At 56.6% G+C, this 25,871-nt stretch overlaps 7 protein-coding genes across 7 annotated transcripts; 4 read left to right on the plus strand and 3 right to left on the minus strand.

The window, feature by feature from the left end:
• Window positions 1-332: 332 nt before the first annotated feature.
• BO72DRAFT_453666 (RTA1 domain-containing protein) lies at window positions 333-1,946 on the minus strand. The gene is made up of 3 exons (XM_040946036.1): window positions 1,777-1,946; window positions 1,298-1,676; window positions 333-1,218 (listed from the first exon to the last, which is right to left on the minus strand). Exons 1-3 carry the CDS (start codon window positions 1,796-1,798, stop codon window positions 579-581), a joined length of 1,041 nt encoding a protein of 346 aa, XP_040795494.1. The 5' UTR covers window positions 1,799-1,946; the 3' UTR covers window positions 333-578.
• Window positions 1,947-2,317: 371 nt separating this feature from the next.
• On the plus strand, window positions 2,318-9,203 carry BO72DRAFT_417082 (beta subunit of fatty acid synthase). The gene is made up of 3 exons (XM_040942603.1): window positions 2,318-8,242; window positions 8,349-8,860; window positions 8,921-9,203. The coding sequence occupies exons 1-3, from the start codon at window positions 2,431-2,433 to the stop codon at window positions 8,999-9,001; spliced, it is 6,405 nt and encodes a 2,134-aa protein (XP_040795495.1). The 5' UTR covers window positions 2,318-2,430; the 3' UTR covers window positions 9,002-9,203.
• A 201-nt stretch (window positions 9,204-9,404) lies between these two features.
• Window positions 9,405-10,421, plus strand: BO72DRAFT_441976 (thioesterase family protein; the record flags this gene model as incomplete). Its single annotated transcript, XM_040943492.1, has 2 exons — window positions 9,405-9,508; window positions 9,585-10,421. The coding sequence occupies exons 1-2, from the start codon at window positions 9,419-9,421 to the stop codon at window positions 10,419-10,421; spliced, it is 927 nt and encodes a 308-aa protein (XP_040795496.1). The 5' UTR covers window positions 9,405-9,418.
• Window positions 10,422-10,857: 436 nt separating this feature from the next.
• BO72DRAFT_532710 (P-loop containing nucleoside triphosphate hydrolase protein) lies at window positions 10,858-16,697 on the plus strand. Its single transcript, XM_040950448.1, has 12 exons — window positions 10,858-11,259; window positions 11,326-12,373; window positions 12,439-12,672; window positions 12,763-13,586; window positions 13,679-13,841; window positions 13,948-14,346; window positions 14,406-14,601; window positions 14,668-14,718; window positions 14,795-15,478; window positions 15,546-15,629; window positions 15,708-16,091; window positions 16,158-16,697. The coding sequence occupies exons 1-12, from the start codon at window positions 11,020-11,022 to the stop codon at window positions 16,399-16,401; spliced, it is 4,551 nt and encodes a 1,516-aa protein (XP_040795497.1). The 5' UTR covers window positions 10,858-11,019; the 3' UTR covers window positions 16,402-16,697.
• Window positions 16,698-17,433: 736 nt separating this feature from the next.
• On the minus strand, window positions 17,434-22,601 carry BO72DRAFT_503369 (uncharacterized protein; the record flags this gene model as incomplete). Its single annotated transcript, XM_040949113.1, has 3 exons — window positions 17,434-22,378; window positions 22,445-22,471; window positions 22,546-22,601. The coding sequence occupies 3 exons, from the start codon at window positions 22,599-22,601 to the stop codon at window positions 17,434-17,436; spliced, it is 5,028 nt and encodes a 1,675-aa protein (XP_040795498.1).
• Window positions 22,602-23,187: 586 nt separating this feature from the next.
• BO72DRAFT_417094 (cytochrome P450) lies at window positions 23,188-25,061 on the plus strand (the record flags this gene model as incomplete). Its single annotated transcript, XM_040942604.1, has 5 exons — window positions 23,188-23,333; window positions 23,389-23,539; window positions 23,599-23,658; window positions 23,730-24,365; window positions 24,424-25,061. Exons 1-5 carry the CDS (start codon window positions 23,256-23,258, stop codon window positions 25,059-25,061), a joined length of 1,563 nt encoding a protein of 520 aa, XP_040795499.1. The 5' UTR covers window positions 23,188-23,255.
• Window positions 25,062-25,558: 497 nt separating this feature from the next.
• On the minus strand, window positions 25,559-25,807 carry BO72DRAFT_503377 (branched-chain amino acid aminotransferase; the record flags this gene model as incomplete). Its single annotated transcript, XM_040949114.1, has 1 exon — window positions 25,559-25,807. A coding segment is annotated over one exon (249 nt), but the record flags the coding sequence as incomplete, so codon positions are not given.
• Between the last annotated feature and the right edge of the window lie 64 nt (window positions 25,808-25,871).

Raw genomic sequence — 25,871 nt, forward strand, 5'->3', positions numbered from 1 at the left:
GCGCAGGACTGCTGGGGTCGCACCCCGCTGCACCTAGCGTGTGAATCAAACCAGCAGGAGCTAGTGGAGATGCTGATTCTGGCGGGTGCTCAACTAGACATTCGTGATTTCGAGGATCAGACGCCCTTACATAGTGCTTGTCTCGGTGGCAGCCACTGATGGCTTTGCCGTACAATCTTGCATTTTCTTTTTCTTCTTTTTCTTTCTTTCTTCCATCCGGCATCGTCTGCGCTTTTGGGGGTGGTGTATTTTGGCTGGCTTAGAATTTGGCGTTGGGGCTGGTAAGGGCTGTCGGGGCTTTGGGATACCAACTTTACATCTTTGATTATTTTGTATACATATTCATTCGGATGGATATATATATTTATATATGTGCACCAGAGGATAGCTGCTAGAGGGTTGTCATCACACAGGGAAGTCATAATTATTTCAATTTTGAACATGATGCAGTGGGGAATCAGGTAGAAAGAACACCGGTCACGGCGCTAAGAATATTCAGAAAATAGGAAAAAAAGAATTGAAAAAAAAAGAAAGAAAGACATAAGAAAAGGTCACCGTTCCTTATCCGGACAAACTCCCTACATCCGCACCCTGTCCGGATAAGCATGCGTGAAACCTTCCTCCAACTGCGCATTGTCCGACTGCTCCGTCAAATGATATTCGGAGACTCGGTGGTTGCGCTTCCGACTCGACGACCGACGGCGGTTGCTGCGCTTCCGCTCCTTGGCCTCCTCCTTGGCCTTCAGCTTTCTGCGCCTCTTCTCCACGCGCGACAGCTTGATCTTCTTGGGAAACTCGCTTTCGTCCCCCTGCAGGTAACGACCGGGGTGCCAGACGTTCCAGATGACCATCGCGGCGAACATGGGCAGACACTCCAGACAGTAGAAGGGCGCCTCGTTGACGGTCAGCGGACTGCTGCCGGCCGTGTTGGTGTCGGCGAACTCGGCGAGACGGTAGATGATGCGGATCGTGATGCACGACAGACTGGCGTACATGGCGAACACGAGCGCCTGCCACCGCTGTCGGTCGCCCATCATGTCCTGACGCCCGTGGCCCTGGCGCATGCGCCGGTGGAAGGCGATGAGGAGGCCGATGAAGCAGACGATGAAGAACTGTTGCACCGCGATACCCGCCGTGTACACGTGCAGGCCGATCTTGTCCATTTCGTTGCTGAAGTCGGAGTCCATGATACCACCGGTCGCTTGGACGATGAAGGAGCTAATGGTACATCTGGTGAGTCTTTTCTCCTTGTTGGCTGACTACTGCCAGATTGAGAGATTTGGGGAAGGCCGCTCACCTCACATCCAGCCAGATGAAGATCTTGGCCAGCTTCTCCGCGCGAATCCCGGCGACTTTTTTCTCGGGGAGGAAGTAGTAGACCATCCGACCGAAGATCATGTAGATGTAGGCGTTAATCCACAGTGGGGCCAGCAGCACCAGCAATTGGCCGGCAGACGCCGTTGTTGACTCGGTCTGGTTGATGGTCGAGTACGTGCGCATGATCAACCCCAGACATTCCCACACCGTGCCGACCACGATCACCCAGCAGAATTTCTTGCGGTAAACGATCGCTTGCACCAGATGGGCGATCCAGGTCAGTCCGAAGAGGACGGAGAAGAATACCGCCGCGGGGCCATTGGCACAATAGCTGTATTGGGCATTGTCGCTGGAGAGATCTATGGATTTTTTTGTTCATCAGTTAGGGTCATTTTGGTTGTGCTGCTTACTTAATCAAAGAAAACGAAACCGACTGAATGGGCGAAGTAGGAAACTTACCGCAGTGACTCGGCCAGCCCATGGTGCGGTCTTGGTCTTGGTCTTGGTCTTGGGACTGGATTCAATTGGCACCAAGCAAGAAAACGAGATATAATATGACTCTAGAGAAAGCCTGAAGAGAAGAGAAAAATAGAGAGGGCCGGGATCCTCAAAGAAAAAAAAAAAAAAAAAAAACAGAAACGAAACTCAAAGAACAGCAAAAGCCTGACGCTGGCAGCAGCGTTTTATCACCTCATCCAATCTGATTCCAGACACCCAATCTCACCCAATCTCGCGGATGATCGACAATCGAGCCAGGGTTCACAAGTCCCAGGGCTCGTCCAAAATTAGCAAATTACGCTGCCTGATCCTCAAAGGATCGTTTCAGCCTTCTAGACGAGCAAATATGCAAGCTCATCATTTGCCGCTCATTTCATGCAAGGTGAGCCACTTAGGGCTTACATCGGCCCCGCTTGATAGCCTGGTCGCAACAGGCTAACCAAACACTAAAATATACGAGCTGGTCCCGGCGCACCTCTTTTTCTTGGGGAATATATGAAGATACTACTCTTATGACTCAAAAAGGCAAATAGAGCCATCACATTGGCGCTGGAGCGGAGAAGTGGCTGGGCTTGATTTTTAGAATTTGAAACTGTTCTGTTTGGGGTGCCCCTCATGGTTGCCTTTGATTCCACCATGTTGATCTCAACCACCACATTATCAACCACTTCATTAACCGACTCGTCGACATCGTCGTCGGGTTGGTCGACACCCGAACATCTGTCCACGTCGGCGTCGGCGACAAATCCGCTGGCAGGGCAGATCCTCACCATCAGTTACGGCACCTTTACACATTCCCTCTCCGTCACCACCGCTTTCTTCCCTGCTGCTCTTCAACTCCGCGATGATTTTCTCCACCACCTGCAGACGGCCAACGAGCCGGTCACATTGTCGTCCCTAGTGGAGTTCTGGGCGCGCTTCCTCGGCTTCACCGTGCATCGGTTGGAGCAAGCCCCCCGGGGATTGACCGAGGACCTCCGCCACCTCCTCACCATCGCCCTGGAGACGTTCGACCGGGATATTCTGCAGCAACGCGAGGTGCATGGGGTGGTCTACAACCTCGAAGATACCTCGGAAATCACCCAGTCGACGATTCTGGCCGCGTATGTCCGAGCCCGGCATGCCTTGCGGCGCCTGAGTCGAGCCGCCACCCCTCCCTCCGCGCTGCTGACGGCGGCACAGGAGCGCAAGGCACGACTGTATGTGGTGTTTGGCGGCCAAGGCAACGATGAGCACTATTTTGAGGAACTGCGCACACTCTGGCAGACCTATCGGCCCCTAGTCGAGGAGTTGATTATTCCCGCCTCGAGCCTGCTGCAGCGCGAGAGTATGAACGGCGGCAGCAGTCGCTTCTACCACAACGGGCTGGATGCCCTCAGCTGGCTGGAGCATCCCGAGCGCACGCCGGCGTCTGCCTATCTCATCGGGGCCCCGATCAGTATGCCTCTGATTGGGTTGCTGCAGCTGGCCTGGTATCGAGTGGTCGGCCGGGTGGCCGGGGTGACGCCCGCGCAGCTGCAGACGGCCCTGGCCGGCACGACCGGTCATTCCCAGGGCATTCTCCCGGCCACGGTGATTGCGGTCGCGCAGTCCTGGACTCAGTTCGATGCCCTGGCGCTGGATGCCCTGCGCGTGTTACTCGCCATTGGCGCCTGCAGTCAAGACCAGTTCGCGGTGGCGCAACTACCACCGGCCATCGTGGCCAACGCCGAGGCCCACGGGGAGGGCTTCCCCGGCCCCATGCTGAGTGTTGCCGACTTTCCAGTGGCGCAAGTGCGCAGCTACGTGGCCGACGTCAACGCACATCTCCCGGAGGACGCCCACATCGAAATCGCGCTCATCAACGGACCCCACAATATCGTCCTGGCCGGGCCCCCGCTGTCGCTGCACGGATTCAACGTCTGGCTGCGGGCAGTGAAGGCGCCCGCCTCGGGGGTGCAACATCGCATCCCGTTCAGTCAACGCCGCCCAGAGATCCGTAACCGGTTCCTCCCCATCACGGCGGCCTTCCACAGCAGCTATTTGGCGGAAGTCGTGCCTGAAGTGCTGGCGCGAGTGCCCGGCCTGACCATCAGCGGCGAACAACTGCGCATTCCCGTGTACTGCACCCGCACCGGAATGGATCTGCGCACTCGGGGGGCCGCGAATCTCGTCCCCGAGCTTGTGGCTATGATCACCGAGCAGCCTCTCGTCTGGCCCAAGGCGACGCAGTTCCCCGGGGCCACGCACATTCTAGCCTTTGGTCCGGACGGCAGCGCCGGCATCGGCTCCCTGACGAACCGGCTGAAGGAAGGGACGGGAGTCCGCACGATCCTGGCCAGCGGCGGTCATCATTCGCACAGTGCCCGGGCGGAACAATTGGGGGATCGGAGTGAGATCTTCGATTGGAACCCGGCCCCGCGGGGTCTCATCTACGGACCGGTCTGGCGGGATCGCTATCGGCCGCGCCTGGTGCAGATCACCGGCGGGGGCGGCGTGCTGGTCGACACGAAGCTCAGTCGCCTGCTGGGACTGCCTCCGGTGATGGTCGGTGGGATGACACCCACGACCGCTGCGTGGGACTTCTGTGCGGCCATCATGCGCGCCGGCTACCACGTCGAACTCGCCCTGGGGGGCTTCTACAACGCCACGGCGCTGCAGACCGCCATCCAGAAGCTGGTGGCCGCCGTCCCCGCCGGACGGGGCATCACCTGCAACATGATTTACGCGGCTCCCCAAGCCGTGAAGTGGCAGATTTCGCTGTTGGCGAAGCTGCGCGCGGCGGGGGTACCGATTGAGGGATTGACCATCGGGGCCGGCGTGCCCTCGCTTGAGGTGGCCACCCGATATATCGAAGATATCGGCCTGCGCCACCTGGGATTCAAGCCCGGTGCACTGCCCGCCATTCACCAGGTGTTGGAGATTGCACGCGCGCATCCCAACTTCCCTATCATCCTGCAGTGGACCGGTGGTCGCGGAGGTGGCCATCACTCCTTCGAGGACTTCCACCAGCCCATCCTGCAGGCCTACGACGCGATCCGTCGTTGCGAGAACGTGATTCTCGTGGCCGGCAGTGGCTTTGGAACTGCCGACGAGACCTTCCCGTATCTCACCGGTGACTGGGCGCGCTGCTACAACCGGCCTCCCATGCCCTTCGATGGCATCCTCCTGGGAAGTCGTCTGATGACCGCCCGAGAGGCCCACACCAGCCCCGCGGCCAAGCAGGCTATCGCGGCAGCCCCGGGCGTCGAGCACGAGAGCGACTGGGAGCAGAGCTACACGCGCGCCGCAGGGGGCATCCTGACCGTCACGTCGGAGATGGGTGAGCCCATCCACAAGCTGGCCACGCGCGGCGTGCAGCTGTGGGCCGAGTTGGACCGCACCATCTTCGCCATCACCGACCGCCAGAAGCGCGTCGCGCAGCTGCAGAAACAGCGGGGCAGTCTGATTCGTCGCCTCAATGCAGACTGGGTGAAGGTGTGGTTCGGTCGGGACAGCCAGGGAGAGGTGGTCGACTTGGACGAGATGACCTACGCCGAGGTGCTGCGACGGTTCGTCGAGTTGACGTTTGTGTCGACGGAGCGCCGGTGGATCGACGTCTCGTATCGCCGGTTCCTGCACGATTTCCTGCAGCGCGTGGAGGCACGCCTGGCCGACGACGAGGACGAGTCTCGCGTTGATCAGGATGCCCTGGCTGAGGATCCGGAGTCAGCCCTTGATGCCTTCCTGGCCAGACTGCCGCAGGCCCAGGAGCAGCTGATCGGCACGCAGGATGCGCAGTACTTCCTGCACTTGTGTACGCGGCGGGGCGCTAAGCCCGTGCCCTTTGTGCCTATCCTCGACGAGAACTTCGAGACCTACTTCAAGAAGGACTCCCTGTGGCAGTCGGAAGACCTGGCGGCCGTGGTCGACGGGGATGTCGGTCGTGTCTGTATCCTGCACGGCCCTGTGGCGGCGCGCTACTCGACGGTGGTGGACGAGCCCGCGGGGACGATCCTGGATGCCATTCACCACGGCTGTATTCAGCGCTTGCAGCAGCGTGATCCGGAGTATCAGTCAGAGGGAATTCCGCTCGTCGACTGCTTCAGTCCGGATCCTTCCCCCTCGGACTGGCAATTGGCCGAGTCGGGCATCCGTTGCGGGCCAGTCGGCAACACCGGGGCGATGCTATACGAAGTGGTATCGGCCACGGCGATACCCTCGTTGACAGCCTGGCTGGCCGCTCTGGGCGGTCGACACGGCGGCTGGCGTCAAGCCTTCTTCCACGCGGCGACTATCGTGCAGGGAGGGGCGATCTGCGAGAATCCCCTGCGACGACTGTTTCAACCTACCCGCGACTCGTACGTGATGGTGCAGTATGGCCCTCAGGGCCCTCCTGGCGATCCGATTATCACTCTGTTCGAGCACCGGCCCCATTCCGAGCCGGTCAAGGTGGTCGAGATCCGGGTGGAGATGCCAGGAGTCATCACGCTGGAGATCATCAACTATCGCAGTGCGGGTGGCGCGGCGATCGGGCTGCAGCTGCAGTTCGAATACCGGCGCGAGGCCATCTACGCCCCGATCCACGAGATTATGGAGGGCCGCAACGAGCGCGTCAAGGACTTCTACTATCGGGTCTGGTTTGCCGGGGAGACTCCCGAGGCGTGGCCGTCGGTGCATGACACCTTCCGCGAGTCGCAATTCGAGGTCACGGCTGAGTCGATCGCCGAATTCGCTCACTGTGTGCAGAACGCCAGTGATGCGGCGAGCAAGCGGCGTGGGAAGCAGCAGATGACGGCGCCGCTGGACTTTGGCGTGGTGGTGGGATGGGAGGCGCTCATGAAGCCGCTCTTCTCGCGCGAGCTCCAGGTCGACCTGTTGACGCTGGTGCATCTGACCAATGGGTTCCGGATTCCCGCTGATGCGGAGCCGATTCAGGCGGGATATGTGCTGGAGACGCAGTCGCGCATCCAGGCGATCACGATCGAGGAGGCGGGCAAGTTGGTCGAGGTGCGCGCCGATGTCTACCACCAGGGCCAGGTGGTGCTGGAATTGAGCAGTCAGTTCCTCTACCGGGGCAGTGGTCATGATGACTGGGAGAACATGTTCCGCAACGTGGATGAGGAGGAGATGGAGCTCTGCCCGCGGAGTCCGATGGAGGTGGCTTTGCTGCAGTCCAAGCCCTGGTTTCGCCCGCTGGATCCCTCGCTCGATCTGCAGAACCAGACCTTGGTCTTCGTGCTGCGCTCGACTTACCAGTATGCCAGCAAGGATACCTTCAAGGCGGTCACCACGGTGGGTGATGTGCGTCTCAATTCCTCGCTGCCCGGTGGCTCGCGACCCATTGCCACCGTCGCCTTCTATGCCGCCACCTGCCGGGGCAATCCGGTCATGGATTACCTGCAGCGACATGGCAGTCCGGTGCAAAAGCGCTCGATGTTCGACCAGCCCAGCCCGCTGGTGACCCGTGAGGGCGAAGGCGCGGCGGCGTTGGTTCTCACCATGCCACCATCCAACGAGGCCTATGCCCACGTCTCGTGGGACTTCAACCCTATCCACGTCTCCGCCTCCCTGTCCCGCTACGCCGATCTACCCGGCCTCATCACCCACGGCATGTACACGTCCGCACGCGTCCGTGGACTAGTCGAGCATTACACCTGCGCCTCCGCCCTGGGCGCCTTCCGCAGCTTCCACTGCTCCTTCACCAGCATGGTCCTCCCGGGCGATGAAATCGAGGTCCGCTTCCAGCACATTGGCATGCTGGCCGGCCGGAAGATCGTCTCCATCGAAGCCAAGCACTTGGGTCGTGGCGAGACCGTCCTTCGCGGCGAGGCCGAGATCGAGCCCGAGGAGACGGCGTTCCTGTTCACCGGTCAGGGCAGCCAGCAGAAAGGCATGGGGATGGAACTGTACGCGCAGAGTAAGGCCGCCCAGCAGGTCTGGGACTACGCCGATGCCTACTTCTCCGACAATTACGGCTTCCGCATCACTGACATCGTGCGCAATGATCCCAAGGAGCTGACCGTCCACTTCGGGGGGCCGCAGGGCCGGCACATCCGGGAGAAATACCGGAGTATGCGACGCGAGAGCGTTGCCGCCGATGGGGTTTCTATCCAGCTCCTGCCTCTGTTTCCCGAGATCGACGAGGAGACGGAGTTCTACACGTACTCCTCCCCGCAGGGCTTGCTGTCTGCTACGCAGTTCACGCAGCCTGCCCTGACGCTGATGGAGCTAGCGATCTTCGCGGATCTGCAGGCCCGCGGGTTAATCTCGGAGCGCAGTTCGTATGCGGGTCACTCGCTGGGCGAGTATGCGGCTCTCGGTGCGGTGGGGAAGATCTTCAGTGTCGAGTCGCTGGTCCAGGTGGTTTTCTATCGTGGTCTTCTAATGCAATTCGCCGTGGAGCGCGATGCCCGTGGGAACTCGGACTATCGGATGTGTGCTGTCGATCCCAGTCGTGTAGCGCCTGGTATGTATCCCCACTGTTGCTCCCTTTCCCTGCCTCTCTCTCTCTCTCTCTCTCTCTCTCTCTCTCTCTCTCTCTCATGCAAATCACTGACTTCAATTCAATCCAGGATTCGGCCAAGAAGCCCTCCAAATCGTGGTCCAAACCATCGCCGCCCAAACCGGCCAGTTACTTGAGATTGTCAACTTTAACGTCCGGGGCTTGCAATATGTCTGCGCCGGACAGATCCACGCCATCCACTGTCTCACCACCATTCTCAATCACTTCAATGCCCACCCTCCTGTACCTCCCATGGCCGCCGATCAGCTGGTCCCCCGCGTCGAAGCGCAGATTGCGCAGCTCACCCCAACCACCATCCCCGCAGCCCTGACCCGCGGCTGCGCGACGATCCCCCTCCGTGGCATTGATGTCCCGTTCCATTCTTCTTCGTTGCTGCCGGGCGTGGCGGACTTCCGACGCTGTCTGTTGGATCTTATAGATAGTCACGCCTTGGATCCCAAGTGTTTGGTGGGCAAGTATATCCCGAATCTAACAGCCAGACCGTTTGAATTGAGCAAGGAGTATTTTGAGCTGGTGCATCGGGTGACGGGGTCGGTGGCACTGGAGGGGGTTCTACGTGAGGTATGCTTGAATTCGTTCTTGCTCCTGAGATTTCCGACAGTTCGCTAACTACGAATAAAGTGGGAGACTTATGAGGATCTGGCGAGTACGGATGGTTTGCAGAAGATTGAGGCTGCGATTGAGGCTATGAAAGTATTCTAATTAGGATCTGCAAGATTGGGGATTGTGGTGTTTGGTATTTGCAGTGTGGCTCTTTGTTTGTTTGTTTATTCTTTTTGTCATTTTCATTTTCTTTTTCTTTTTCCTGTTTTGTATATACTCTAAGCATGTAATGAATAATTTTTTTTTTCCTTTTTTCTTTTCTTTTCTTTGTTTTTTTGGGTTCCCCGCTGAATCCGAAGCGCTACGGGAGAGGTTGAAAATTGCCTATTGCTAAGTAGTAGTAGGGCTGGGGCCGCGAGTTTGCGAGTTTTTGCCTCCAGCCTCCAAGTATAGATACTAGGATACTAGTAGAGACGAACTATATAAACCCCATTCAGCATTCTCCCCCCCCCTCCCTGTTTTTTATTTTATGCCTGTTCTCTCACTCGCTTTTCGCTTCTCGGGCATTTCAAAAGAATGTTTTCAATTTCTCCAGTGACGGTACTCCTCAGCGCCGTTGTCGGCTTTTTTCTCTTTGATCCCAAAGCCCTGCCTGGACTCTGGCATGTCCGTACTTTTCTGACCACCTTTCACCTGTCCATGTAACAATTAACAAAATAATCTGATCCTTGGAATTCTGCAGGCTCGGATCTTCACCATTCTCGTGCGACACCTAGTCTGGAATCGCAATCGCGCCCTCATCTCGACCCCAACGCCATCCACAATCTTCCGCCCGCTGCGCACGCGTTCCTACTGCTCCCTCGCCGAGATCGACTTCAACCTTCACAAATCCAACAGTACCTTCTACGCCGACCTCGATGTGAGCCGGATCGAATTACTAGTGGCGTTGTTTAAAGATGCCATCACTCCCCTTTCTCCCCGCCGCACCCTGGCCTCCTCGAGCCCCTACAGTCGCCGTCATCGGCGCGGACCCCTCATTGCCGCCCTGGGCGGGGTGGCCTGCATTTTCCGCCGCGAGATCAAGCCCTACCAGCGCTACGAGGTTGTATCTCGCGTCTTGACCTGGGATGATAAATGGTTGTATATTGTCAGTTACTTTGTAAAGCCAGGGGGCCGCCACGCAACGGCGGAAATCCCCGAAACCCAGATCCTGGCCTCCGCAATGTCCAAGTATGTGTTCAAGAAGGGCCGGCAGACGATGGAACCGGATGGCGTGCTGCGGAATCTGGGTCTCTTGGCGGAATCAGATGAGGCTATTCCTGCTGCTGCTGCTGCTCCTGCTCCTGCTCCTGCTCCTGCTCCTGCGGCTGAATCGTTGTCTTCGACTCCTGCACTGCCGCAGCAGGATCTGCGCGATCACGCCGGAGCCACTTCGGGGGCCAAGCAGGCTGTTGACCGGTGGAGCTGGGCCCACGTGGAGTCGGAACGACAACGTGGTCTGGTAGTCGCGGCGCACATGGCTGGGCTGACGGGCTTGCAGGAATTGGGGGTTTCGACACTGGGTATGCAGCAAGGGTGATATAATGCTGGAGGGAGGTGGGGATGAATTGTCAATGGTTGGTCGGGAGAGAAAATGATGTGTGATAGGGTTGTTGTTGTTGCTTCTCTCTTTTTTTTTTCTAGTTCTTCCTCTGTTTTTTGCTTCATAGAATCTTCTATGGAACCAATGGAAATGAGCATGCATGAACGAGATCCTGTGTTTTGAGTATATTATTAGTGAAAGCGTTGGTCGAAAGAACCACATGGAGGGCTGAGTCAATAAGCCCTAAATCTCACCTTGCAGTAGCGGGACGCAACGCTAAGCCTCGCTCCACTTCCTACTGAATCCTTCAGCGCCAACGCCATGGTCGCTCGACCTTGGCGGGGGTGCTTGAATAATCAGAAGTCCTGCATGGGTGCCTATTATGTTTTTTGGCTGGTCCGTTACGTCTCGACACTGACTGTCCCCTCCTGTCCCCTAATGTCCTGCTAACTCTCCCCCCTCTCTTTCCCCACCAGTTGCTTGCCGCCACCGGGTCTTGCAACGAGAGGGTCTTATCCCGCAACCAGAAAGACAGGGAGATCGACAGTACCAGACATTCCAGTCCGTGGATGGTATTCATTCTTTGCTTCCGGCTATGTCTTCACAATGGCTTCGGCCCCGGACGACGGCTTGTTCTATTGCCCTCGAGGATCAATTCGGGCCCATAGTCAGTGACCAGTGTGCATCGGGCTTCGACTTCACCTGGTACTTTGAGTCAGCGATCTTGACTCTCCCGGTGAATGTCTTCTTTCTGCTCGCAGCTCTACCCCGGATTGTGTACCTACGCCGGGAGCCCATCAAGATTAAGGGGGGTTATGCGGGGGTGGTCAAGTTGGTAAGGGCTTTTTGCGGTGTCCCGGTGGATATTGTCGTATCTTATTGATTTTGGACTTGCTTGCAGATCGGTTATGCCCTCCTGGCAATTCTCCAAGCAACGCTCATCGGGCTCTGGGCGTTACCTTCAGGGGTGACCACTCGGGCCACGATCGGCACGGCGGTGGTCACTTTGGTGACATACATCGTGCTGGGGATTCTGTCTCAGTATGAACATTGGCGCACCATCAAACCGTCCACGATCAACAGTGGCTATTTGTTTCTCTCCTCGCTGCTCTCCCTCGCTGAAGCCCGGACTCTATACTATGTCTCGGCCCACCACCGCGCCATTCCCATCATTTACAGTGTCAATCTAGGCCTTCGGGTGGTCGTCTGCATTCTGGAGTCCCTCCCGAAAAACTCGATCCTCAAACGCGACTACGAAGATCTGCCCCCAGAGACCGCGACTGGTGTGCTCGGCCGGAGCCTGTTTACCTGGATCAACCCTCTCTTATTCTTAGGAAACCGGACCGACCTTACGATCGCCTCACTCCCAGCGCTCGAAGAGGAACTCTGTGCCAGGGGCGCCGGACCGACCGGGTTGGAGAAGCGCTGGCGAAAGGGAGTCAACTATCAGAATCGACCGCATAGTTTGCTCTGGGCGTCGCTGCGGTACTATGCCTGGCCCATTCTGCTAGGAGTCTTACCGCGGGCCTTGCAGATCGGCCTCACCTTCGCGCAGCCGTTTCTCGTCGAAACCATGGTGACTTGGGTGGACTTAGACGACGAATCCTACACCATGAGCCAGGGATACGGGCTGATCGGGGCCTTCGCGCTCACCTACATTGGGATTGCCGTGTCGACCGCTCTCGCTCAGCACCAGGCCTACCGGGTGGTCTCCATGATGCGGGCCAGCATGATCGATATGATGTTCGGTCATATCATGGTCATGCGGGACAGCGAAATCGAATCGAGCGCCCCGGTGACCCTGATGAACGCGGATATTGAGCGTATCTCCAGTGGGCTGCGGTATATCCACGATGTCTGGGCGTGTATCGTAGAGATTCCGATAGCTCTTTGGCTGCTGTGGCAGCAGCTGGGGATTGCGAGTATTGCCCCCATTGTGGTGGTGGTTGGTGGGTTTGATCGTTCTCTTCCCGCTGTGTGGTGATTGTGTTCGAATCGCTAATCTCCTCGGCAGTGTGCATGTTGCTGTGCGTGTTGATATCAGCTCTGGCTGGACCGCGACAAGAGGTCTGGCTGCAGGCCATTGAGAAGCGCGTGGACATTACGGCGCAGGTGCTGGGCTCGATGAAGGGGGTCCGCACCGCCGGATTGACGGACAAGATCTACAACATCGTGCAGAACATGCGTTCGGACGAGGTGAAGCTGTCTGAGCGATTCCGTCGTCTGTTGATTCTGGTGGTCGGCGTGGGTGAGTCTTTTGCGTCCCAAAGCCCCTGAATGTCACAATACAACACTACACCCCGCTAACCCTTTCCTTCTCTTTCCCTTCCCTAAAAAGCATACAGCAACGTGTCCATCTCCCCGCTGGCCTCGTTTCTAATCTACTCCCTGAACGCCCGCCACAGCAACGGCACCGAGACCCTTACGCCGGCGCGGGCCTTCACCTCGCTCACCCTCTTCACCCTCCTGTCCACGCCAATCTCTAACCTAGTCGAAGCCGTGACCGGTATCGCCACTGCCGTCGGCTCCATCAAGCGCATCAACCTCTTCCTCCAGTCGCAACCCCGCGACGACGATGCCCAGAAACCCCACCTCCCCACCATGGCGGCCAGCACGCTAAGCACCCTCACCTCGCACTACTCCGAGAAGCCCGGCTGGAAGGAGAAGGAGATGGAGATGACCCCTATTTTCCCGGCCAGCGTCTCCAGTCGCGAGGCCCTGCCCCCCTACGAGCTTCCTTCGTCACCCGGGGGACTGGCGTGCCGGGCTGATGCTCGCAGTGCGGGCTGGGAGGAGGGCAAACCGACTGTGATCAACGAAGCCAGCTTCACCATCCGTCGCGGGACGCTCAATATGATCGTCGGGCCGGTGGGCTGTGGCAAGTCGACTTTCGTGCGAATGTTACTGCGCGAGACCCCCGTCGCTACCGGCACGCTGCAGATTGAGACCAGTGCTATCGCGTACTGTGCGCAAGTGCCCTGGCTGACAAACCGGAGTATGCAGGAGAATATCCTGGGCGAGTCGTTGTTTGATCTTGACTGGTATAACACCGTCGTGCAGGCGTGTGCCCTAGAAGAGGATATTCTCGATTTGCCCAATAGGGATATGGGGTCGTTGGGGTCCGGGGCGACGAAGCTGAGTGGAGGACAGAAACAGCGTGTGGTATGTCTAGATTTCTCATTTTCATTTTTATTCCTTTTTTTTTGAGATGCCGGGAGGGCTGGTGGATGGCTGATGGTATGGTGCATGTACAGGCTCTGGCGCGTGCGGTCTACTCACGCGCGGAGTTGATCATTCTGGACGATGCGTTCAGCGGACTCGATCGTACGACAGAAGAGACTATCTTCCGAGCGCTTTTGGCCCCTGGAGGCTTGTTGCGGCGGATGGAGACGACGATTGTGATGACGAGTAGTAGTGGTAGGTTTGATTCGTTCATTACTAACTCTTGGCCCCCTTGTGCCATGTCGTATACGAGAATGTCTGGACTGACGGTTTGTTTTCTTTTTCTTTTCTTCTTGCACAGCTTCGAACCTCTCAGTGGCCGATCACATCATCGCCCTGTCAAAATCAGGTACCATCCTCGAACAGGGGTCTTACAAGGAGCTGCTCGACCGCTCCGAGAGCTATATTCAAAGTCTGTCCGTGTCCGAGGGGAAAAAACGCGTGATCGGTGACGAGGAGCAACAGCAGCAGCACCAACAGCAACAGGATACCACCGCGGTCGTTGAGCAGGTCACCACGAAGACCAAGGCGCGGCCTCTTTCACTCGCCACGTTGAATCTCGAAGCGCCGCTTCCTATGGATGGGCGACGCACGGGGGATATGTCGGTGTATTGGTACTATATGCGAGTGTTGGGGTTCTGGCGCTCGTTGGTGTTTGTCTTCCTCATCTGTTGCTATGTCGTTGGAATCACCTTCCCTTGTGAGTTTCGGCTTCTGCTTTGGCTTGAGGAAGAATGTGGTCTGAGCTAACAGATGCAGCGATCTGGGTGGAATGGTGGACGTCGTCGAATATGAAGCATCCCAACTCACAGCTCGGTTACTGGCTGGGCGTCTATGGGTGGATCGCGGTGATGGCGGTTTCCACGCTTGTTCTGGCATGTTGGCATTTGATGTCGAACTTGGTGGCTCGTGCTGCTAGGGGGTTGCATGCTCAGCTTTTGAAGAGTGTTCTGGAGTATGTTTAATCTCTGTCATGCTTGGGAATGCGCTTGTGTGGTGTTGTTGCTGACCAGATATTCAGTTCCCCGATGTCTTTCTTTCATACCACTGATGTGGGACATACGACTAACCGGTAAGTGCTTTGATGAATGAGTTGCTTCTCGTTTTCGTTTCTTTTTTTCTCTCCATGCATGCTGACAGTGCTGCAGATTCAGTCAGGACCTCCAGTTGATTGACATGGAGCTCCCTCTGGCCGTTCTGAATACCATTCTCACCTTCTTCACCTGTGTGGCTCAGGTGGTTGTGGTGTGTGTCTCCACCAGCTATATCGCCGCCACTGTTCCGGCTTGTCTGCTGGCATTCTACTTCGTCCAACGGTTCTATCTCCGCACCTCGCGGCAGATCCGGTATCTGGATATTGAGGCCAAAGCGCCTCTGATCACTCACTTTCTCGAGACCCTCAGCGGGCTCACCACGATCCGCAGTTTCCACTGGGAAACTGAGTACCGCAAACAGAACGCTGAGCTGATCAACTCCAGCCAGAAGCCGTTCTACCTGCTCTTTGCCATTCAGCGCTGGCTGGAATTGGTGATTGCGCTGCTAGTGGCCGGGTTCGCTGTCGTGCTGGTGGCCGTTGCAGTCGCCACCCGGGGGAGACTCAGTGCCGGGTTCATTGGTGTTGCCCTGTTGAATATCGTGACGTTCACCGAGAACCTGCAGGGACTGATCATGCAGTGGACTGTGCTGGAGACATCGATTGGAGCCGTGTCGCGCGTCCGACACTTCCAACGCACCGTGGAATCGGAGCATCTGGACTGCGAATCATTCGTTCCCCCAGCCGCATGGCCTGAACACGGAGCAATCGAGATCAACGATCTTGTAGCCTCATACAAGTTCGTTCCCCTCCATCCCCCTGCCATCTGTTGTATCCCCTACATATCTGACGATGTCACAATGCAGAAGCTCCACCAGCCGCGCCCTCGACCACATCTCCCTCTCCATCCGCCCCGGCACGAAAGTCGGCATTTGCGGACGCAGTGGAAGGTATGAGAAACCCCCTCTTAACACATACCCTCTCCGTATGAATCCCTCCCTAACTCAAAACCCTCAAAAAAAAAACAGTGGCAAATCCTCCCTCATCTCCTCCCTCTTCCGCCTCATCGAACTCTCGAATGGCACTATCACCATCGACGGCCAAGACATCACCACCCTCCGCCGCAACGACCTCCGCGCTCAACTCAACTGCATCCCCCAAGAACCCTTCTTGCTACCGTCGTGCTCCGTCCGTCTAAACATCGACCCCGGAAACAGCAGCATTCAAGACGAGATTCTAATTGACGCCCTCAAGAAAGTCCAGGTCTGGGACGTGGTCGACGCCCTCGGCGGGCTAGACGCTACCATTACCCCCGACAGCTTCTCGCCGGGACAGAAGCAATTACTGTGTTTTGCGAGAGCGATGGTTCGCTCCGAAGGGAAGATTTTGATTTTGGATGAGGCGACGAGCAGGTTTGTTTGCCCCCAAAGCGCTTATGTCTTATCGGGAAGGATCGTGGCTGACCTGGCGTGAAATAGTATCGATACGCAAACCGATGAGATCATGCAAGGCCTGATCAGGACGGAGTTCGCGTCGCATACGGTCATCGCGATTGCGCATCGACTAGAGACGATTGTCGATTTCGACGAGGTGATTGTTATGGAAGCGGGTCAGGTCAAGGAGCAGGGCAATCCGCAGAAGCTGTTGGAGGAGAAAGGGGCTTTTGCGGAGTTGTATTGGGATTCGGGACGGGGTTCGAGTCGGACGCCGATGCAGTTTTAGTTCTATGATTGATTTGGGGGGTTTCTTTGAAGGAGGAATTGGTTCGTTTGTGGTTTCCTGGTCTCTGGGGTTTTCCAACGAGTATTCTTTTTATATTTATTTCCTATTAATTGGTTCGTGGTCTTTGGTTGTGGTGGGTGGCGCTGAGCTTGTTACGTATCAATATCCTTTCGATTGTATATTTTAGGGCTTGTTGCGACTCTGGAGGATCTTGGGGGATGGAGGGTGAATTTGGGTTGGTAGTATTTGTGTTAATGGCATGAGTTGTGGGTTGAGGATAGCATATTGGAGAGCAGACAGTACGTTAGAGTCGTTATGAGATCAATTCAGGTTACAGACTTCTCAAAGCAGAGAAACCGATTTTGGTGATTAGTTTACCCAAGTCAGTCGATCACTCAGACAGGCTTTGGTTGTTTTAATGTTGTGGACGTTGAGATATACTGAGTAGTTACATAGAAGACAATCGACGTTTATATGTAGACTATATAACCGACCTTTCACTATCTTCTGTTAGTTCAACAGTCAAATATAAAAAATATGTATATCAGACGTAATTAACTTATAGTTAATCAGTAGATTAAACATCCTAATTAAATCATAAATTATATAATATATCATATGGAGTAACTTAATTAGGGCAGATAGTAAACTCAATAAGGCATCTTAGGTTAAATAGGCTGAGCAGATAAAATAGGTATATGGGCTTGCACCGTGACATACAAAATACCATTCGTCGTTCTAAAATACAGCTGCCACCCTGTTTATTGTTACATTCTACTTTCTAACTTGATCAACACAGAGATTCAAGTGCCCGAATGACCAGAACATAGTTCCAAGAGTCCCTAATCTCCACAGTCTGTCTGTTGAAGGCTGCCTACAATAACATCATATGCCGCCGGAATAGTATCTATTACCCCATAGTGAATGTGATCAAGGCAAAAATATATTAGTAAGAAGTATTGGAACATAATTACAGGAGACAAGGCCAAAAAGCGATCGAACCACAGACAGAACATATCGATGCAAGCGACCCTAAAACCGATACTCAGGAGTTGGACCCGTACTGGCAGTGACTCGAGCCGTGGGATCCAACAACACCGCATTCTGCTGGTCTGGTCGGTATGGAGCTTCATCCTTGGGCACAAACATGGCATTCGTCGTCATCCCCCGGTGGAAAAACCGGAAGGCTTTCCGGTATCGCGTGTTACGCTTCTTCCGGTACTCACCGTACTCGTCCGCCTCCAACATGGCATACAGATAACGAGGATGCACCACGATGGCCTGCGCGCCTTTCTGCCCGAAGCCAAATGAGGTCAAAGAGAAAGCCTTCAGGCCACGGGTCTGAATGCTCCGATTGGGGTAGACGATGTACTCGTTCTGCTCCAAATGTCGGTCCACGTTGTCCAGGTTGCGGTTGCCGGGGATCAGGCCCGTGTCCAGCACTTGCAACCCCCCATTCAGCATCCACGCCCCGGCGGCGCCCTTGGGATGTCCGGTGAGGTATTTCTGCGAGATGGCAAACAGGGGATTGCCAGGCTGCCGACCCAGGTGTCGCATCTGCGCTTCCAGCACGGCCGGCTCGTTCTTATCGTTCATCACCGTGCTCGTGCCATGCAACGTCACGAAGTCCAGGTCATTGACACTCAGACCAAACACCGCCAACGCACCCCGGATCGGCGCAATCGACGGGTCATGCTTCCAGAACTCGTTGCCAAACGTGCTCAGGGCCTCCTTGCGCTGGCGCTGGGCGTGTTGCTCCACAAACCGCAGATGGGCTTGGTACTCCTCCTGGCGGGTTTCCGAGAGCCCCCCCTCGTCGCTGGCCAGCTGCTCCGCCAACGTCTGCACCTCCAAGTCGACTGACTCCTGAATCTGGGCCAACCGGGCATCTAGTCGGCGCTTGCGGTAGCGCACGCTGAGCAAGGGCGAGGGGAAGCGCTCGGCCGGCTTCTCGCGAGCATTCGTCAAGATTCCCTGCCCAGGAGCTGGAACCGAGCGGCCAATCTTGTCACTGGCGGCGCCCACCCAGGCGATGATGCCATGGATGGGCAAGCCCAGCTCCAACGCCAGTCGCGCCGACGTGATCACCTCGACTCCACTGCCCTGCGACTCGACAAAGCCGCTACGACTCTCGGCCGAGGGTCGCGACATCTCCTGTGGGAGTCGTCCCTTGGTGGCTTCGGCGGCGGCGTCCGTCGTCGCCTTCATGTTGGCGAACTCGTCGGCGACTGCTTGGTTCATGTCGTCGTAGCCTCCCACGAGGCAGATCTTGGCGCTACCGGTGACGATCGTCTCGTAGCCGGTCTCGAGCGATTCGACCGAGGTGGCACACGCTCCGACGGCGGTGCGGATCGGACCCGAGGAGGAGAGGAGAAGCATGTTGACCCAGGCGGCAGTGGTGTTGATGAAGGTCTCCTGCAGAATATCTTTCTGCACGTCGTGATCGCGGTATCGATCCTTGAACATACTCTTCAACGAGTGGACGCCGCCCAGCCCCGACCCAATACAGTTCCCAAACTCCGACACATGGATGTACTGATACAGCTCGTACGGGTCGGTGATGCCCGAAGCCACCAAGGCCTCGATGGTACTCACCAGAGTGAAAAGCGTGCCCCGATCGACCTGCGTCACAACGTCCTCGGGAATCCCGTAGGTACGAGCATCCCACCCAGTCGGGATCTGGCCAGCAACCGCGTGGTCCGATCGTAGGGCTTTGGGAATCATCAACACGGCTCCCTTCTTGAGATGGACCCTGCAGCGATCGGAGCCCTGGGGTAGGATATCCACCTGCTTCTCGCCATGCTCATGCACGAGCTGCTGCGCCACTTCGAGGGAGACTTCGAACGGGGGCAGGTCTTCGTCCAGGACGACTTCTTGCAGGAGCTGGCGTTTCCCCGCAGGCTCATTGGGGTTCAGGTCTGGCTCGACCAGTCGAATGCCCGTGTGGGCCAGGATATGCTCTTCGTAGCGCGCCTTGATGTCCAGGTCCTGCACGGCCTTCTGGGTCTTCGCATCCACCCAGCCGGTGTAGTGCTGGCCGTCCAGGGGCCCATTATGGTGCCGGATCAGCCCCGTCATCCACGCGAGTTCGATGCAGCCTTCGAGCGAAAGCTGTCCGGTCGCCTCCATCTGCCATCGCGTGCGAGCGTTGCCAAACGGTCCGACCTCGGAGAAGCCGGTCACCACCACGACTCGATCGAGGTCAGCCATGCCCTGCAGGGTGGCTCGCAGGGGTTGCACGTCTTTCGCCTCGTTGGGTAGTTGCGGGAATGTGAAGGGGATGTTGGCCAGTCGTGGCCGAGGCGTCGTCTTGGGACCCTCACCGGATGCAGGAGAGGAAGAGGATGAGGCCGCGGCGCCCCGAACGGTCAGCTTCATCTCTGCCTCTTTCTCGCGGGCCAGATTCGTGCGTAGCGTACTCTGATCGACGATCTCCCGACGGACCTGATCCAGCGTGGCTCGGAGATTGGGGATCGTGTTCAGACCCCCCGTCAGATCGGCATACAGCGGCTGCACGTTACACTGGCTGGCCAGTTTGCGCGTCATCAGCACCAGGATATACGCCGCCATCTCGGCGGTGGAGAAGGTCTGCACGCCGTGATGCTTCTCAATGTCCGCCGCGACGATGTTGTTGTCGGCCATCAGACCCGTGCCGCGCGTCCAGCCGATCACGGCGCCGCAGATGGAGAGATACGTCGCCCAGCTTTCCGAGTGCCACTTATCAAACAGGGACTCCAGCGCGATCTTCGACTCGCCGTACAGCCCATCATTGCCGAAGGCGCCGTGGTTGGGGGAGAGCGGCAGGATGACCTGCGTGGGTCGCGTGCGATAGCCTCGCGCCTGCTTCTGTTTCTTGATCGCGCCCAGCAGCCGCAGGGTGTTGGTCAACATGATGCGGTGGGCCAGCTCGGAGCGTGAGTCGATGTTGTCAATCTCGCGGCCGGACTCCGAGATCGCGGCGAAGGGGATGACATGGTCCAGATCCCAGCCCAGTCCGCCGGTCTCCGCGGAGGCGAAGATATACTCCACCAGCCCGTTGATATCCTGCTGGCTACCCTGGTTGAAGGGCGCGACGATTAGCTCCGACCCGCGAGCTCCGTACTCGACGTAGAGGTTCTGGTAGAAGCGTGTGGTGGAGGAGGAATAGCTGCTGGTGGTGACTACCACTTTGGCCCCACCAGACAGGAACCCCTTGAGGATCTCGGCGTTGATCGAGCCCTGGCTGACTCCCGTCATCAGCACGTACTTGTTGACGTAGGTGACCCCGTCCGTCCAGGCGGACTGCACCTCGTCGCGGTACAGGGTGGTCAGCTGCCGGTTGGTCTGCCAGGCCCCGGCCTGACGATGGGTTTTGATGGTGATGGGAGCGATGACGGGCGATCCACTGTCGCGAGGCACTTCGCGGTACTTGATCATGCCCTGCTCGTCGACCGTCGTGCTGGGTCCCTCGATGAAGGCATCATAATTGGCGGCCAACGGCTCGAACCGCGGCGTGCGAGCGGTCTCACACCGGTCCAGCAAGCGGCGCACGATGGCTTGGGCTTCAGGGACGCCAGGGCCCCAGAGCAGAGACGAGGAGTGGCTGCTGCTAGCCAGGTATTTCATCAGCCGCACCAGGCGGGGACTCGAGCGGTTGGCGATCGCGTTGCTGTACTTGGCCAGATCCTCCGTCTCGGAGAAGTCGCCGCGCAGGATCCGATGGAAGAGGTCTAAGGTGTCTTGCAGGACCCAGTTCCAGCTCGAGTGAAAGCGACGCAGCTTGGGAGCCGCCCAGAGCGGACGGACTCCGGACAAAAACACGTCGCCCACCTCGGCGGCGATGCCGTCGAGTTGTTGTTGCAGCCCGGCGGTGGCGAGTTGGGCTTTCAGGGCGTCTTGAGCACCCTGTCGCAGGTTCCTACCCAGAAGCCGGGCGTATAACTCCATCAGCGACTGCTTGAGCTTATCTTGCTCTTTGACCATGGCGTTGAGAGCGGCACTGTCGACCACCGGGGCTGCGACGGTCACCGCAGCGGCGGCGGAGGAGACGGCGGCGGCGAAATTGAGTTCGTGGTCCGTCCCATATTGCTGCACGATCCCGTCCAAGAACGACTGGACTTCTTGCGAGTCCCCTAGTCGGGCTGTGGCGGTTGGGACGGTGCTGGCTCGTAGGAAGATGGCGTCCTGTCGGCCGACGCTCAAGCCCCAGCGCGACTGCAGATAATCGCGCGCATCCCCGCTGGTAAATCCCGCGGGGAGCCTTTGGGCGAAGACCTTGGAGACCAGGCCCGTGGACACTTTGCGGAGTTGGCCGGTGAATGCGGCCCCGGATTGTAGGAGGCTGGCCAGCTCGTTGATGGAGAGGTCTTCAGGCTTCTCGGGGAGGGAGCCGAACTCGGCGTCGAGATCGCCCACAATCTCGTTTTCTAGGGTTGATCGACCTACAGTCCGTTCGATTAGCAGAGTGTACAGACCCCCGAAGGTTGTTTGATTAAGCGAGGGGCAAGTTTTACCGCTTGCGAGCGCCTTGATAGACTTCTCAGTGGCTAATTCCCCATGGCTCTTTCGCAGCTTGCCGGCAATGATGGCAATCACGATCTCCTTCGCGTCGACCGGGCAATCGGGGAGCGGCGCGGCTTGGGCCACTTGGGCCGATGCAGCGACATTGACCTGCAGTGCCGTGGGACTATCTGTCTTCGAGACTTCCATGGTCGCTTGCACCGCAGTAGCGACTGGGGTGGCTGTGGGCTTGGCCGATGCGACCGCAGGTTGGCTCCCTGTGGCTGTTACCGCGGGAGCTGCCTCCAACAGATACTGGATCTCTTGTGCATTCTGTGCATAGGAGAGGAACTTTCGGGTCATATGGCGTGCAGCATCTTGCGATCGAAAGTGGCGGGCTACGGTCTTCTTGAGCATACCCGTCAAGACATCGGCGGGCCCGATCTCGACGAAGCGTTCGACGTTGTATTCTTTGAGGAAGGCATCTTGCGTGGCGATCCTGTTCGAACACATACCAAGTTACACGAGTATCCTCCAGGGACGAAAGGGAACAGTGTCTGCTTACCATTGGACCGGGGACGCAAACTGATGTCTAGACCCAACACCATGGCAGTCAGCGATCGATCGATCTCTCTCGAGTGATCATGCAACAAGGCAAGGACTCACGCCAGCAACTCAATCAAGAGTAGATAGGCCAGTTGCTGCTCCACCTGGGGCTGCATAGTGACAGGCAACATGGCTCATGTTCTCACAGAAAAGAATCTGATACCCCGAAGGTAAAACTGTCTGACACGATCCCTCTATATCGTCTTTTTCTCGGTTGTATACTCCTCGGCTCGGTTAGTCCTGGCAATGGCGCTGGTTGCGCCTTGACTAGCTGCGTCGGAGCTGTGCCCATGTGGTCCGCTCCTGCGAACTCAGCCATGTGGCCTGAACATCATTGAAACTATCATGGCATCCCTGCAAGGATTAGGAAGGATTAGTTGGGGGCGGTTTGGCCCCAAGGGATCCGCCTAGTTGCTCACCATGCATGATGATCCGACATGATTTAGTGGAACTTAGGGCTTACTTGGCAGACCCACGGCAGGATCAGATCCTCAACCCATGTGGAGGCGCAGGTCGGATCCTTCGACTAGACTCAATTCGCGCGAGCAATAACACTCTATAGCTGATTCATCCCAGACGATGGGGTATTGAGAGGCTTGAATCGATGTCAGACCATTGCTTGTTGCTGACGACGGCGGTATTTCTTGGATTGTGGTACGCTTGTTGAGGTAAAGTTATCCACTATAGAGCTACGCACTCCACGAGCGCTTCGCCTTTTCTTTTTCTTTTTATTTTTTCTTCTCTCTCAAGGTGGTCTTTTAGTGTTCAGCATGGAGACCGTTGCTGTCCTGAGAGAGCTGCCTGTCTTGACTCTGGTCAAGGCAGTGCCTCTCGCCCTGGTGGGATATGTAGGTTCTTCTTTGGGTTTTGAAATACGTGATTACTGACTGCTTCCACGCACAGCTCCTCGCCGTCTGCGTTTATCGCATCTGGTTCCATCCTCTGGCCAAATTCCCCGGGCCGGTCCTGGCCAAGATCACGAATCTCTATGGAGGATATCACGCATGGAAGGGGGATCTACACCTGCATATGATGCGTTGTCATGAGAAATATGGTCTGTCTCCTGTCGTTCGGTGATAGTTCTGGACGTTTGCTGACATGGAGGGTTGCCAGGTGACATTGTCCGATATGCTCCCAACCGCGTGCTGTTCAACACCAACACTGGCTTGAAAGGTCTATTGCCTCCCGTTGCGCTTCGCTCATCTTAATAGTTCATTTCACTAAAGATTTACTCTATGATATAGAAATCTATGCCTTTAGCAAGAGTTTCCAGAAATCCTCCGCCTACGGGGCGATGGTCCACCGAGCCCCCAACACCCTGACCCTCATTGACAAGAAGCAGCATGGTCGCAAACGACGTATCATCGGCCAGGGGTTCGGCGATCAGGCCCTCCGTGGCTACGAGGAAACAATAATGCAGCTCGTGCGCGCTTTCTGCGACTCTCTGGCCAAGGACATCCCCGAGGAGGGTCCAGTCGGGGAATGGTCTGCGCCGCAAAACATGGCCAAGTGGAGCAACTACTTGACCTTCGACATCATGTCCAGCGTCATCTTCGGAGTGAATTTTGATCTGATTGGCAGCCCCAAGAACCGCGAGATCGTCCGGTGCATTGAAGACTCTAACGTGCGCACGGGGGTGCTGCTCCAGGCCGGTGAGCTGGCGACGCGCCGCCTCGACCGCAAGCTCTTCCCGCAGGCGATCATTGGCCGGAACTTCTTTATTAAATTCGTGAACCAGCTGCTCAAGAAGCGCATGTCGGCCAAGCCGTTGAAGCGGAAAGACGTGTTCTCGTTCCTGTTGGATGCGGTTGACCCCGAGACGCAGCAGGGCTTCACCCCGGCCGAGATCGGAGCGGAAAGTACTACTATGATTGTTGCCGGTATGCATCTCCCACCTCTGTTCTTTTGGGTGCCAGTTTACTCACTCTTGATAATCAGGGTCTGATACCTCCTCCACGGCAATCGCATCCACCTTCTTCTACCTCTGCCGTCACCCCGAAGTCTACGAGAAGGTCAAGAACGAAGTGCGCGCCGCCTTCGCCGGCCCGGACGACGTCACACTCGGCGCGGCGCTCACCGGCTGTGTGTATCTCCGCGCCTGTATCGACGAGAGTCTGCGCATGTCGCCGCCAGCGAGTAGTTCGCTTTGGCGCGAGGTCGTCCAGGATGGGGTGGTGATTGACGGTCACCCTGTGCCGCGTGGCTACGATGTGGGAACTTGTATCTATGCCATCCACCACAACGCCGAGTACTACCCCGAGCCGTTTAAGTATCTGCCGGAGCGCTGGCTCGACGAGCGACCTGAAAAGGTCCAAGTTGCGCGATCGGCTTTCAACCCGTTCTCAATTGGGCCCCGCAGTTGTTTAGGCAAAGGGTTGGCTTTGACAGAGCTGACTCTGACCATGGCGTACTTGCTGTCTAAGTATGATTTCCGTCCGGCGCCGGGGAGTGAGAAGGTTGGTGGAGGGTCGTTGGCGCAGGGGGTGGGGAGGGAGAGGGAGGGAGAGTATCAACTCAGGGATCATGTTACTGCTGCGAAGGATGGACCGATTGTGCAGTTGCGTGTGAGGCAATGAGAGATTCTGTCTGGCAGTTATTGTGTGTGCAGGGCATATTGTTTTGGTGAGAGGAGGATAGTGATCTTTTGTCAGCTAATTCCAATGTATTTGTAACTGACTGTATTCATTCTGTGACTTTATAATTTGCCTAGTGATTTTGATTTTCTATCACTTTCCGTCGATTGGATTATACTGTAGTCATCTGTGACAGTTGCGTTAAGTGTGTCGGAGATCTCTGGTGCTTTCGGATCGCTCGAGTCTCCCATTAGTTATTGAATTGTCCCGTGACTTTGCGTTTTCTTTCTCTTTGCATATGCGGTCATTTGGATTTGGCCCATCATCTTCACTGGATCCCAAAACATGACTAAGTATGTATGTGTGAGAGAGACTCAGGATCTGAACTGAAAGCAGTCCGGTTGAAGTCACTCTGTAGAGAAAGAAGAAAAAGAAACCTTGAATTGAACGAATTGAAAGAAATAGATTATTGGTATAAATCCTCACAATGGTGAGAACAGCTATGCGGCAGTAACCTGCTCAATCTCACGACACCAGCCAAAGCTATCCTCTGCCTCTCCGCGTTGGATGCTGGTCAACTCAGCATATAGCTTCTGACAGACAGGACCGGCGGTCTTCTCTTCGGTATAAACAAACCGATCCCCAGTCGACTTCCGCTCGATGAAGCGGATGGGAACCAGGGCAGCGGCAGTCCCAACAGCCATCACCTCGCTCAAGCTCGCCAGCTCGGTGTACATGACCTGGATGCGATAATAACCTCATTAGCCCGACCTTCAGCCCAACCAGCAAATCAATCAAAGAGAGAAAAAAAAA

Source organism: Aspergillus fijiensis (genome assembly GCF_003184825.1).
Source record: "Aspergillus fijiensis CBS 313.89 unplaced genomic scaffold BO72scaffold_100, whole genome shotgun sequence".
In the NCBI taxonomy this organism is placed as follows: Eukaryota; Fungi; Ascomycota; class Eurotiomycetes; order Eurotiales; family Aspergillaceae; genus Aspergillus; species Aspergillus fijiensis.

Bases quoted from the DNA above. Each gene is read 5' to 3' on its own strand.
- BO72DRAFT_532710 (XM_040950448.1), top strand. From the start codon at position 11,020: ATGTCTTCACAATGGCTTCGGCCCCGGACGACGGCTTGTTCTATTGCC. The intron at 12,374-12,438 runs GTGGGTTTGATC...TCTCCTCGGCAG, and splicing joins CCCCATTGTGGTGGTGGTTG to TGTGCATGTTGCTGTGCGTG. The intron at 14,719-14,794 runs GTAAGTGCTTTG...ACAGTGCTGCAG, and splicing joins GTGGGACATACGACTAACCG to ATTCAGTCAGGACCTCCAGT.
- BO72DRAFT_417082 (XM_040942603.1), top strand. From the start codon at position 2,431: ATGGTTGCCTTTGATTCCACCATGTTGATCTCAACCACCACATTATCA. The intron at 8,243-8,348 runs GTATGTATCCCC...AATTCAATCCAG, and splicing joins TCCCAGTCGTGTAGCGCCTG to GATTCGGCCAAGAAGCCCTC. The intron at 8,861-8,920 runs GTATGCTTGAAT...CTACGAATAAAG, and splicing joins TGGAGGGGGTTCTACGTGAG to TGGGAGACTTATGAGGATCT.
- BO72DRAFT_453666 (XM_040946036.1), bottom strand. From the start codon at position 1,798: ATGGGCTGGCCGAGTCACTGCG. The intron at 1,677-1,776 runs GTAAGTTTCCTA...AAAAATCCATAG, and splicing joins GGGCTGGCCGAGTCACTGCG to ATCTCTCCAGCGACAATGCC. The intron at 1,219-1,297 runs GTGAGCGGCCTT...ATGTACCATTAG, and splicing joins TTCATCTGGCTGGATGTGAG to CTCCTTCATCGTCCAAGCGA.